Consider the following 12,225-nt stretch of genomic DNA (forward strand, 5'->3'; position numbering starts at 1 on the left):
AATCACATCAATCATAACATTAAATATAAATGTACTAAATGTTCCAATAAAGAGGCAAAGATTGTAGGACAGAATTTTTTTAAATCTAATCATATGCTATCAACAGGAGTTGCATTTTAGATTCAATGACACAAAGTGGTTGAAAATGAAAACATAGAAAAAGATAATTCATGCCAACAATTCCCATAAGACAATTGGTATAATTATACTAATATTAGACAAAATAGACTTTCAGGGAAAAAAAATAAGTGTTCTGAGGGAAAAGAAAGATGTTATAATGACAAAATCATCAATCATCAGGAAGACATAACAGTTACAGGCACACACACATAACAACTAAGCCCCAAAATATGTGAAGCCAAACAGACAAAATTGAAGAGAGAGAAATAAGCAGTTCACCAGCAATAATTGGAGTCTTCAATATCCCCACTCTCAATCATTAGTAGAGCAACTAGATATAAAATCATTGAGGATATAAATATGTCAACAGTACTGTACAACAATTTAACCTAAAAAGAAAAAAAACAAAAAACAATTTAACCTAATTGATATATACAGAAGACTGCTTCCAACAACAGCAAAATACACATGCTTCTGAAGCATACATGGAACATTCTGCAGCATAGACCATGGTACCAGACTATAAAACAAGCCTCAGTAAATTTAAAAGGACTGAAGTCATTCAAAGTATGTTCTGACTACAATAGAATTAAAGCAGAAATCAATTAAAAAAAAGAAAAAAAAAAGAATTAAAGCAGAAATCAATAACAAAGAAATTTGAAAAAAAAAAAAAAAACAAAGAAATTTGAAATATTCACAAATATGTGGAATTTTTACACATATCCCCAAATAACCAATGAGTGAAAGAAGAAATCACAAGAGATATTAGAAAATATTTTGAGATGAATGAAAACACAACATACCCAAAAGCATCACTTAGAGGAAAATGTATATAAGCTATAAATGCCTATATTTTTAAAAAGAAGAAAAATCTCAAATAACCTAACCTCCCACATTTGGAAACTACAAGGAGGAAAGAAAACTAAACCCCTAAGCAAGCAGAAAGAAGGAACTAATAAAGATGAGAAGAAAGTAGAGAACAGAAAAGCAATAGAAAATATCAATGAAACCAAAGGTTCTTTGAAAAGATCAACAAAATTGACAAACCAAAGAGGGAAGGAAGGAAGGAAGGGAGAAAGAAATAATGAATGAATTCATTATTAAAATTATCAAAATCAGGAATTAAAGAAAAGACATAACTACCAAAATTACAGAAATAAAGGATTGTAAGAGAATAGTATGAACAACTGTGTGCTGGCTCATTGGATAGCCTAGATGAAATGGACACTTGCTGGGAAGACATAAACGACTGAGCTAAAGAAATAGGTAATCTGAATAGACCTAAACAAAGAGATTGAATTGGGAATTTAAAAATTTCCCCTAGAGAAAGCCCAGGACCAAACAGCTTCACTGGAGAATTCCATCAAACATTTAAGGAAGAACAAAATCAATCCTTTACAGACTCTTCCAGAAAATAGAGAGAACAGCTCCCAACTTTACCCATGAGGCCAGTATCATCTGATAACAAAACCAGACAGATGTGGAAATCTGTCCACAATGGTCCATTGTGAATAAACAAAATATGGTGTAGCCCATCCAGTAGGATACTACCACATGAAGGAACCACAAAACCATCATGCTAAGTGAGGAGGCAGATGCTATTTATGATTCATTATAGGAAGTCTACGGAGGCGGGTTCCCAGGCCTGGGGTTGGAATGAAGACTCACTACAAGCCTGGAGATATTTCCAGTGATAGAAATGTTTGAGGATTGGATTGTGGTGATGGTTGCATAACTGTAAATTTACTAAAAATCACTGAATTGTACATGTAAAAGGTGGTATAGTCTGTAAGTTACACCTCAGAAAAGCTGCTAAAAAAGATAATACTTGGTCATGATTACCAAAGAGCATTTAAATGTTTATTGCTCAAAATAAATAGGAAAAGATCTATCTAAATTCTTATAAATGAATATCCAATCAAATATTGGCAATCATATAATGATGATTTATAAACCTGCCAATGCTATTTTTCCAGATTGTATTATCTTTCTAGTGAAATTGTCTCATATGTCAACAGACAATATAGAGAAGAGGTGAAAATATTGACTGTGTGTGAAAGTCTTATAGAACTTTGATGAATACTTTAGTTATATTTAATGTATTTCCCAAAAAATTTATAAACATTTTGGCCATGTAAATTTCTAGCACATACACATAGGCAGCTTATACACTGCAAAGATTCCAGGATGTATATAGGAATCATATGTTGTATTGTTCTTCCACAGATTGGAATAGACGGCTGTGGGAAGGAGACCTGTGCCACCCTGGCCTGTTATTTAACAGAATGCAAACTCTACCGAGTGCCCACATCCCACAATTTTGCCTACGTAGAATTCAAAGAAGACTTTAAAAGGGGCTTCATTCAAGCAGGATTAGAAGGGAACCCCACTGCTCTGATAGTTGCTAACTTAAACCCAAAGCAGGTAAGTACATTTTGTCTATCTTATTTGCTAACGTTTGCTACATAAGTAGTGCCCCCCATTTAATATTTGAAAATGAAACACAGTCCTGCCAGCCTGCCCTGTTTTTTACGTTATTTTGTCCTTATCCAGTCACAGCCCAGAGTTTATATATTTGTCATCATGCTGCAGTTTTACATAAGCATTACAACAAAAGTATTTTCTGTCTTTATAGTTTTCATTTTAATTGGCAAATTATAGTTTGCCCACGTAGCTACACTAGTTTTGTCGTCTGTGTTTTGAAAACAACACCATCATCTGAATTCACTATGTCCTTGCGTGCTCCGCAGCGTGCCATCACAGATTTGAGGCTCCTTTTCCTCTATCCGCTGCCCCAATGTCAGCATCAAATTTAGGTCTCCCTGCAGGATGTGCTTTGTTCACAAGCAAAAACTGCTAATCACCCAGCTTCATTTTTAATCTGATTTATGGCATAAATTGTGCCCTTCCACAGCCTGAACATAATTCGGCCTGCCATCTCTGATTGTATTTACTTCTTTGTGGCAACATTCCAAGGCACACTGTTCATCATCTATGTTCCACGCTCATAGAGTTACAAGCGTTGTGTCAACTCTCATCTTGTTTTTTCTCTGCATACTGGGCCTCTCTCCCAAGGCTTGTGGTGTTCTTGCATGTTGTTATTTTGAGAGTAAGTCCTAGTGTTGTATTGTATCTGCTGTTCTCTATAGTATCTGACTTTCCTCTTTAATTCTGTGTCCTTCCTTTCCCAAATTTAAATACCCTGGTCTGTTCATTAGCTTGAGGTTTCTGCCAGACACCTCTAGATTCTAGATGTCATTTCTCCCCTGCCAGGAGCCTACCGTTCTAGTTTAAGAAATCATTTTTCAGAAAACTACTGTAAGGTCAAAGCTGAGATGGATGTGATCATCTATTCCCATGTCATTTAGGACTTCAAGGTCATTTGACTTCAAGGTCTTCCCCACACTTCCCAGGTTTCTCCTGCTCACATCATTGTTTTCCATGTGAATCCAAAACCTGGTGCTATGACAATGTTAAATTAACATTTGTAAAGAGGATTACAGAGTGCTGGATGGTGATCCCCAGTTCAACAGGAGACCACAAAAGAAAGTGAACTAGAGAAGTTTACTACAGGTCCTCGAAGAAGTAACACAGCATGCCTTGAGGGGCCGCCTGGAGAGGTCAAGGCAGGGTATGGGCAGAGAGAGGCAAGACCCAGGGCACATGCCTTCATCAGGGGCTGTGAGCAGAGCGACTTGGGGTTCTCAGGTCCACTCAAGCCTAAAGAGTAGGGTTTCGGTTTGCCCCATGAGGGTCTATCTAAGGGGCATCTAAGGTACACAGGCCCTGAGCAGCAGGGACTGCTGCTGACCACAGACTGTTGGGGAAGTCCTCCCAGGAGCTAGCACTTGCTTGTCACTCTGTGGGCTGCTTGCATGAGGGGCTGGTGTCAGAGTAGGGTCTCCACAGGCTGCCTGGTGGAACAAAACAGATGCTGAGACAGCAGCACCCCAGAGCAGGTAAGTGAACCCTGGACAAGTAGGAAATAATTGGTGTGCTTAAGAAGCTTCGTCAGTCCTCCATCAGTCTTGGATGAGACAGAAGATCAGCCAGCTTCGTGTGAGCTCTGTCAGCCCCTCCTGGAGACTGTCCCACTAGCTTTCCTTCCCCACCTGGGCTGAAACACTAGGAACCCGGGAGGGTCTGAAGAGTATCCCAAGGAGGTCATGATACTAAGGATGCTTTTTTTAAAGTAAAGCTTGGACTTATTCTCAAAATCCAAATGCTCATACTTATTAATAAAAATTCCCTCTGATAGTTTCACAGCTCTTTGTCCTGGGTTTCAATTTGGTGTGTTTCAAGTGGAATATGTAAATAATTAACTCAGTCCTGATTCATCATTTGTTTCACCTAAGGAGGCGTTTTTGGAAGATTTGAACAACGTTCTCAACATGAGGAAAGTACTTGACCTGTTTGAAAATGAGGAGCTGGATTCCATTGTGCTAAGGATGAGATCTTTTGTTGAACAGTCTGGTTATATTGATAATAGGCAGTCTTTACTTGCATTCTTCCAAAAGGTATTGGTTTTTTCAAATTATTATATTAAATTAAAAGTAGACTACATTTATAATTCTGTACCTGATTTTCAAGTTGGATAAAGTTTTTTAGTTCTTTAAATGAGTTTTTAAAGTTAAAACTAATGACTGGACCCCCGCACACAGACAAATCACACCCTAAGGACATCCAGGGTCAGCAAGGGTCTGGGTCTGCCTGCTATCGGTGGCTAAAGAACATGGTAATAACAAGAGGCAAAGATAAGAGAAATAAGACCCCGGGTTTACTTCTTACACTGAGTTCCCTGCCTACCCACAGTTGGCATCAAGTCCGCAAAGACAAGAAACAGGAATTCTTGTATCCCTTTGAATAGCCTGGAATTGGCCAGGGGGTGACGGGAACACACGGAAATAATCCAGATAGAGCAGATGATATTCTAAAGGACCTCAGCAGTGGGTCAGTAAAGGGCTGGTTTGAAGGGAGGCAAGATCCAGACCAACGAGCTAAGCTTTCTGCATCTTAAAGGCACAATGACTGAACATCCACCTAGTGGTGAGAGAGGTGTGATTGCTGAAAGCAGGAATCCACAGGGGAAGCACCGCAGGCTGGCTTAGGTCTGGCGCCAGCTCCTATCTGTGATGGAGTCGTTGGAAAATCGAACTAGGTCACCTCATCCTCTGTGGATGTTTAGTGATCCGGCACAAGAAGATGTTAAAAATTCCAGAAATGGAGTCCACTACTGACAACATCGTCATGTGAACGGATGCTTAGATTGGGTCATATTTTTAAATGCAATTATCCTGATCACTTGTGGCCTTCTAGTGCCTTGTTACTAAACTGGTTTATATGTATGAACTGATTGGTAAGGAGGAACAAAGAATTTCTAACTTGGAGTATGGAGAACAGTGCACTCTAGAAATAAAAAATAAACCAAAAATCCCAGTTAGAAATCAGTTTTCATTATTTGTCTATTTTATATCATACTTCCAAAAATGGCATGAAGTATCTTACAGTAATAATAGTGAATTCATCATACTTTCAGCTGTTAACATTGAGCATCTTTAGGTAGGAGTTTAAGAATGGGTTAGGCAAAGAGAGGTAATTTCATTTTTAACTTAAACATTTCTCTGTTGTATAAATTCTGCATTGAGCAGTTTAATTTACTTTTATACATTTTTTAAAGACAAAAGGAAAGAAAGAGAATCTTACGCTTTCCTCCTCTTTCAGCTTTTACCATACTTCTTTGGCAAAATAGGTTGCTTGATACTCAAACATCATCTTATCAGTTTGTACAAATTGAACTGTTTGAGTTGAAAGGAACATTGATTCACCTAAACTGCTCTCAGTAATGTGGTTTCATTTAAAGTGATGTATGGGAATGAGGAAAGAAGCTGCACCCCTGCCAGTCCTTCAAGAAGCCAGGAACAGCAGCCACACCACAGCACAGTCATATGGGGGAAAGATGCAGGGAGATTCACAGGAGGCAGCACCTGCCAAGTACCTGGGGATGGTTGAGGCTCTAATATTGCTGAGCTCTAACCCTTCAGGATTTTACTAATGCTTCCCTCATGTCCCACCCATGACATTGGTCTGTTTTTCTCTGTCTTTCAGCTTTCATTCATCTGACCACTTCCCACATTGAGTTTCTAGGCATCTTAGATGCACACCAATCCAGAGCCAAAAGTGAAGTAGTTAGACTTGTCCCAGTCTGCTGTAGGATCCCCTACTGAGCAGAACTCGGGCACCACACCCACTCCTAAGACCTGGTTTATATAAGAGGTGTTCCAGGTCCCAGAGAGCAGAACCTGGCTACTTTCCTCACCTGAGCTCCGGGGATGTGTAGTTTCCTTTGGAAGGTGCTCGGGGCACACCTGCTCAATTCTAGTAAAGAAGTGAAACAATTTTCAAATGGAATTTTTAATAAAATATTTTTTCCAAAGCAGAGGATTACATTTTAACAACTTATATCTTTATTAATTTTCAGAGGATATATAAAAATCTTCATATTTTTATAACCATGAGTCCCACAGGACCGCACTTCCGCCAACATTGTAGAGCATATCCTTCTATGATCACCATCTGCACAATTGACTGGTATGAGAAGTGGCCAGATGAAGCTCTCCTTGTTGTAGCCAATTCTTTCTTAAGAGAAAAGGTGGATTTACAGAACAGAGAGGTAAATACATTCTCTTTTAAAAATCTGACACAATGGAAGATTTCAAGTTATTGACAGCATCTGACAGAATTAGATCTCTGAATGAATCCTAGGTAGGCAAAAATAGGCAGCTCTAGGCAAACTATGACATAGGTCAAGGGTTTTCCTTGACCCTTCATCAGTTTCCCCTGATCTGTGTCAGAGATGCCCAGATTCCTTACTGCCCGGGCTTCTGAACTCTCCTGCCTCATGGCAGACAGCAGAATCCCCAAAGGGAACAAGCTCCACTTGGCACACCAGATGCTGTGCTATGGATGCTGTACCCTTTGCGTATTCCTTATAAGTCTCTCTGTCTCCAACAAACCACATGCAAAATTAGTTCAGAACTCATGAGCCTTAGTAAGTAAGAATCTTCCCTAGCATGGCCCAACCAAAGACCCATGGGGTGTCGACAAAAGAAGCTATAAAAGTAGCTGCCCGAAACTTGGTACAGCACTTGCGACGTTACCTGGCAAGCACCCAAGGAAAGCAAAGGCTGAGGGTGAGTCAGGTGGACCTGGGAAGAATGTGCAGCTGGGCTCAAGGTGACTAGGTGATTGGCTAGCCATAATGGGCAGGGCGGGTGCTGGGGCCAGGGTGTGTCTCAGACACAGTTCTCTCCAAAACTGTGTAAGGGGCACTCTCTCCTTCAGTTTTCCCAGCCACATACCTGTATGTCCTTTGAGCCCCTACATTTTTGCAGCCTTCTTTCACTCAAGGAAGAGAAGTAGAGTCTCTTGCAATTGCTAACCCACTTTAGGAAAGGAAGGCACCATGAACCAGGCCACGGACGATGGCCTCTGAGTCCTTGGACAGCTGGAGCAGAACGGAGGGGAAAGCCTGGTAGGATGAGTCCAGCATGTCACCAGTCACCGGTCCAGTTGTTGCCTCTTTCATCCCAACACCATCTAAGCCACTAGCATGTCTGTATTCTCGGTCCCATTTGCCGGGGGCCTTCTCAACCTCAACCTCGCCACATATCAGAATGATAAACAACTTCAGGTTATTCACCATGTTCAATTTTCTCTTTATGTCTATTTAGATTGTTGTCTCTTAATTCTTAAAAATTATTATTTTGTAGAACTTAAAAGAAAAACTTGCCCCAACATGTGTCCAGATCCACAGAAGTATAAAAGACTTGAACACAAAATACTTCCAAAAAACTGGAAGGCATTATTATATCACTCCCAGTAGCTACTTGCAGTTCATGGATACCTTTGCTCACATTTTGAGGTCACGGGAGAAGGGAATGCAAACAAAGAGGTAAGACTTTGAGACCAAATCAGAAATATATATCTATATTTTTAATTGGTGCTTTTATTTGTAAAAAGAGACACAAATACAAAAGAATGAGTCAGAATCTGCCTTTCCAGTGGGGGAAAAGGACAAAAACTGCACAAGCCCTTGAGAGACATAAGGCATCCACAAGCTGCCTGGCCGTGGAGACCTGGCTGGCACAGGCCCCCTGGGAAAAGGCAGTGTGCCCTCCCCTTGATCATGTCCTGAAAGCAAGAGCAAGCGCAGGTGCCACCGGCTTTGCCTTTATCCCAGGGACACCAGCAAAATAAAGGGAGCCCAGTGACAGCATCATTGATGGTGAGAGAGTATTGCTGAGGAGCCTATGCAGCTCCAGAGCCCCCACTGCACCGGGGAAGGTGGGCAACGAAATACTAGGTAGGACATCTCGTACCTGATCAGAGTCCAGGAGACCACTAACAGCCTCCTGGGAAGATCGGGAAGTGAGTGGGAAATGACCTGGTAGCCTCTGCCCACAAGCATCCTGTGCTCTCGCTCCAGGAGGCCCACAGGCACAGGGTGTCCGGACAAGACTCCATGACCTCCAGGGGCCACCCCATGAGACACCCTAATTAGCCATACTGATAGGGGCTTGAATCCAATCTGTTCTGTGTCTCAGGCCATGCTGGATGACAGTGGCTGTGACTCTGACCACCCCCTCCCCCCAGAACTTAGAGGGTAGGCCACAGCCAGGCTCCTGATTGGGCGCATCAAGAGGCATTGGCAGTCATACATACTCTCCTCAGATGTCCAGCAGGAAACCCAGGACAATGACAGATTATCATCACCAGTTGTGCTAGAGATGTCAGACTGGTTTGCATATGGCAGATTAGTGTAGGCCTAACTTTTAGGCAAGAAGTAGTAGCAGCCTCAGCAGTGGCATGATGCTAATGTGAGGGCAGGGGCTAATTTCGTAAAGTTGTTGTTAACAAGGTTGGGGGCAGGGAGTACATGGCAGATTCAACTCAGCTAAATTTAGAGCAGTTGCTGGAGTCTGTAAATACAGTGAGGCTACAAGGAATCCTCTTAGATTCTTTAGAAGGTGAATCTTGTCCTGTTGTTTTAAGTAAAGACTCTTCAGGTCCTGGATTTAGGGACTTCTAGGTGGTTCTGGAAGTCTGTGGATGGAGCTTTTTGTGGGTCGATGGTTCAATTTGAGGCTGATGACAGCAGTCTGGATAAACTGGCCAGATGCCCCACACACAGGAGTTAAGAGATGAGTGGATCCTCTTTCCACCTCTGACTTTCAAGCTTCCAAGTGTCTCCTTCCCACCACAGGGACTGCTGCCTTCCATTTGCAGCAACATGACTATGATCACGTGGCCAGTCACTAGCCCAGTGCTTCTTCCCTTCCCCATCTTGTCTGTGCCTCACCCACACCCTCAACCCAGACACATGTCTAGGTGGCTCTTTGTGCTATACTAGAATATCCCCTACCCACAACGTGTGGGCCAGACCAGGACCGCATCCATGCATGGTCATGATCATCTATTATAACTGCTCACCCCCATCACAGTCGTAAAGGAAGCCCCAGGCTAGAGGTCCCAGTGCCCCAGCTCCTATTTGCCACTTGAAGATTCCAGCAGCCCTGTGTCCCAGGGGTAGACATGGGAGAAGAAGTGGGGAGGGTTCATTGTGTGGTCTGGGTCCCTTACAGCCAATCTACATCTCTTCTCCAACCCAAAACTCATAATGAAACATTCTGTTTATATGGGAGGGACCCTTCAGGAAGGTAAGTCCCAAACTGCCTGCCTTATGCATGGGCTCCCCTGGGAGCCAAGCTTCAGGAGCCCCACTGTCTTTTCAGTTTTTCATTTTATTTTTAATAGCACCTACTTCTTGGGGGTGATATTTCAGATTAACTGCCAAGCTGTGGCCAACATACATCACTCACAACAAATAACAACTCTGTTTAATACAGACTTGTGTTTTAGGAAAATCAGTCTGGTATTAGAATGGGGGATAAATTCGATATAAAAACTAAAACCAAAGATTTGAAAGCTATTGTAGGAATCCAGATGAGAAGTTTTGAGGAGCTGTCCTGGGTTAGGTCAAAGAGTGAATTGCCCAGCAGTCTTGGTGTCATTGACAGTGTAAGCATGTGGCAACGACATCCTCATAGGTTAGGAAAGCCCAAGAAGTAGAAACTGGATCTTCCACAGGGCTTTTTCCTCCTTTTGCTAGAGTTAGGGCTAAACAGGGCTATAGATTTGTAGTCCTCTGATTTTACAGTGTTTATTTTATTCCTTACAAACTGTGTATTTTCAAGTTTTTATTCTAGTAAATAGGTAAGTGGAGAATTTTCAACTTTATCTTATGTTTCTTTAAAAAAATAATCTTTTCATTTTGAAATAGATTGACCAGAAGTTGCAAAATAGTACAGAGAGGTCCCGCATACATTAAGCCAGTTGCCCCCCTCACTTGTTACATTTTCCATGACTGTAGTGCAGCACCATATCCAGGACGTTGGTGTGGACACCCGGTGTGGACACAGTCCTGTGCCCATTTACCCCGTGTGTGTGTTTGTGTGGACCTGCAACAGCAATGAAGATGCAGAACTAGTCCCTCACCACAGCCGAGTCCCTTGGGCAGCCCCTACGCAGCTCCCAGCAGCCCCCGGCCACAGTCTGGTCTCTGTCTCCAGCCTCCCCTGTACGTGGGGGGCGAGATGGGCTTCGCTCAGCATCACACCGTGGATTTCCATCCAGACGTTGCACGTATCAATAGTCTATACGTTTCTGTAAGCACTCTGAGGCATGGATGGGTATGCATGGGTATGCACATGAGTGCAACCACTCATCCACAGAAGGAGCCAGGGTGGTTTTTGCGGTGGAGCGGTTCTAGGAGAAAGGCCAGAAACAGGCCACGGTGAGTATATGCTGGATCGTAAAGAAATACCACATTGTTGTCCACCGCGGCTGTGTGCATGAGGAATAGTGTTCCTCTACAGCCTTGCAGACACGGCACTGTGGTCTCTGCCTGCGGCCCTCCACCACCAGGGTAGCCCTCTCTGTGCCTGCGCCTCCTTTCCCCGTCAGTGTCTCTGCACAGCGCTGGCACATTTGCTAAATGGATTCTTCAGTTTTTCTCATTGCCGAGTTTTGAGAGCTCTCTGGGTGTTCTAAATAGGAATCCTCTGTCTGATATATGGACTGCAGATATTTTGTCCCAGCAGTTATTTGTCTTGTCATTCTTTGGATGGAGTCTTTCTGTTTTAATTTTGATGACATCCAATTTGTCAAATTTGGTTTTCTTTCTTGGCTGTGCTTCTCTTGTCATGTCTTCGAACTCCTCCCTCCTCCCCCAGTCTTGGGTCCTGGAGACTTTCTCCTATGCATTCTTCTAAAAGTACCACAGTCCCACCTCTCACACTTCATTCTGCCCTCCACTTAGAATTAGTTTTGTGTAAGGCATGAGGCTTACATCCACAATCTGTTGTATAACCAGCCACTCTACACCCTTTGTTGAAAATCACTCTCGCACCTTTGTCAAAAGCCAGTTGACTGTGCATCTGTGGGTTTGTTTCTGGCTTCTCTGTCCTGTTCTGTTGATGGAGGTACCTTACCCTCTGCCAAGACCTCTTCCTGATGACCATCATTACTTAATCAGTCTCACAATCAGGTAGAGAGATGCCACCCACTGTATTCTTTTGCAAAATTGTTCTAATCATCCTAGTTCATTTCTATGTAAATTTTATGTGAATTTTAGAAAAAGCTTGTCTGTATCTACAAAGAAAAATCTTACTACGATTTTGGTAGGCATCACATTAAACCTATATGATAATTTAGAAGAATCGACATCTTTACCATGTTGTCTTTCAATACATGATTGTGGTGAATCTCGCTTTGCTAATATAATGCTATTTTCCCCTCAGGAATCGTTTTTATATGGGTCTATCCAAGATCCTGGAAGCAACCACTCTAGTTACAGATATGCAAGAGGAGCTCTTGGTCCTTGGCCCACAAATAGAACAAAACACAAAGGTACATTAGGACACCTGGGTGGCTCAACGGTTGAGGGTCAGCCTTTGACTTAGGTCGTGATCCCGGAATCCTGGGATCGAGTCCCACACTGGGCTCTCCTCAGGGAGCCTGCTTCTCCCTCTGCCTGCCTCTCTCTCT

The 12,225-nt window shown here is 42.4% G+C and overlaps 1 protein-coding gene across 17 annotated transcripts in view; it reads left to right on the plus strand.

The window, feature by feature from the left end:
• The window catches only part of DNAH14 (dynein axonemal heavy chain 14), a 334,169-nt gene that overhangs the window by 242,051 nt on the left and 79,893 nt on the right, over window positions 1–12,225 (plus strand). For all 17 annotated transcript variants that reach the window (XR_012032771.1, XM_072830144.1, XM_072830141.1 and 14 more), the window contains 5 exons: window positions 2,347–2,544; window positions 4,476–4,637; window positions 6,599–6,790; window positions 7,890–8,071; window positions 11,979–12,087. Coding sequence is in view for 16 of the 17 variants with exons in the window: in XM_072830144.1 (XP_072686245.1) it covers window positions 2,347–2,544; window positions 4,476–4,637; window positions 6,599–6,790; window positions 7,890–8,071; window positions 11,979–12,087 (843 nt within the window). In the remaining variant the exon portion in view is untranslated. The remainder of the gene's footprint in view (window positions 1–2,346; window positions 2,545–4,475; window positions 4,638–6,598; window positions 6,791–7,889; window positions 8,072–11,978; window positions 12,088–12,225) is intronic.

Source organism: Canis lupus, chromosome 6 (assembly GCF_048164855.1).
Source record: "Canis lupus baileyi chromosome 6, mCanLup2.hap1, whole genome shotgun sequence".
NCBI lineage: Eukaryota > Metazoa > Chordata > Mammalia > Carnivora > Canidae > Canis > Canis lupus.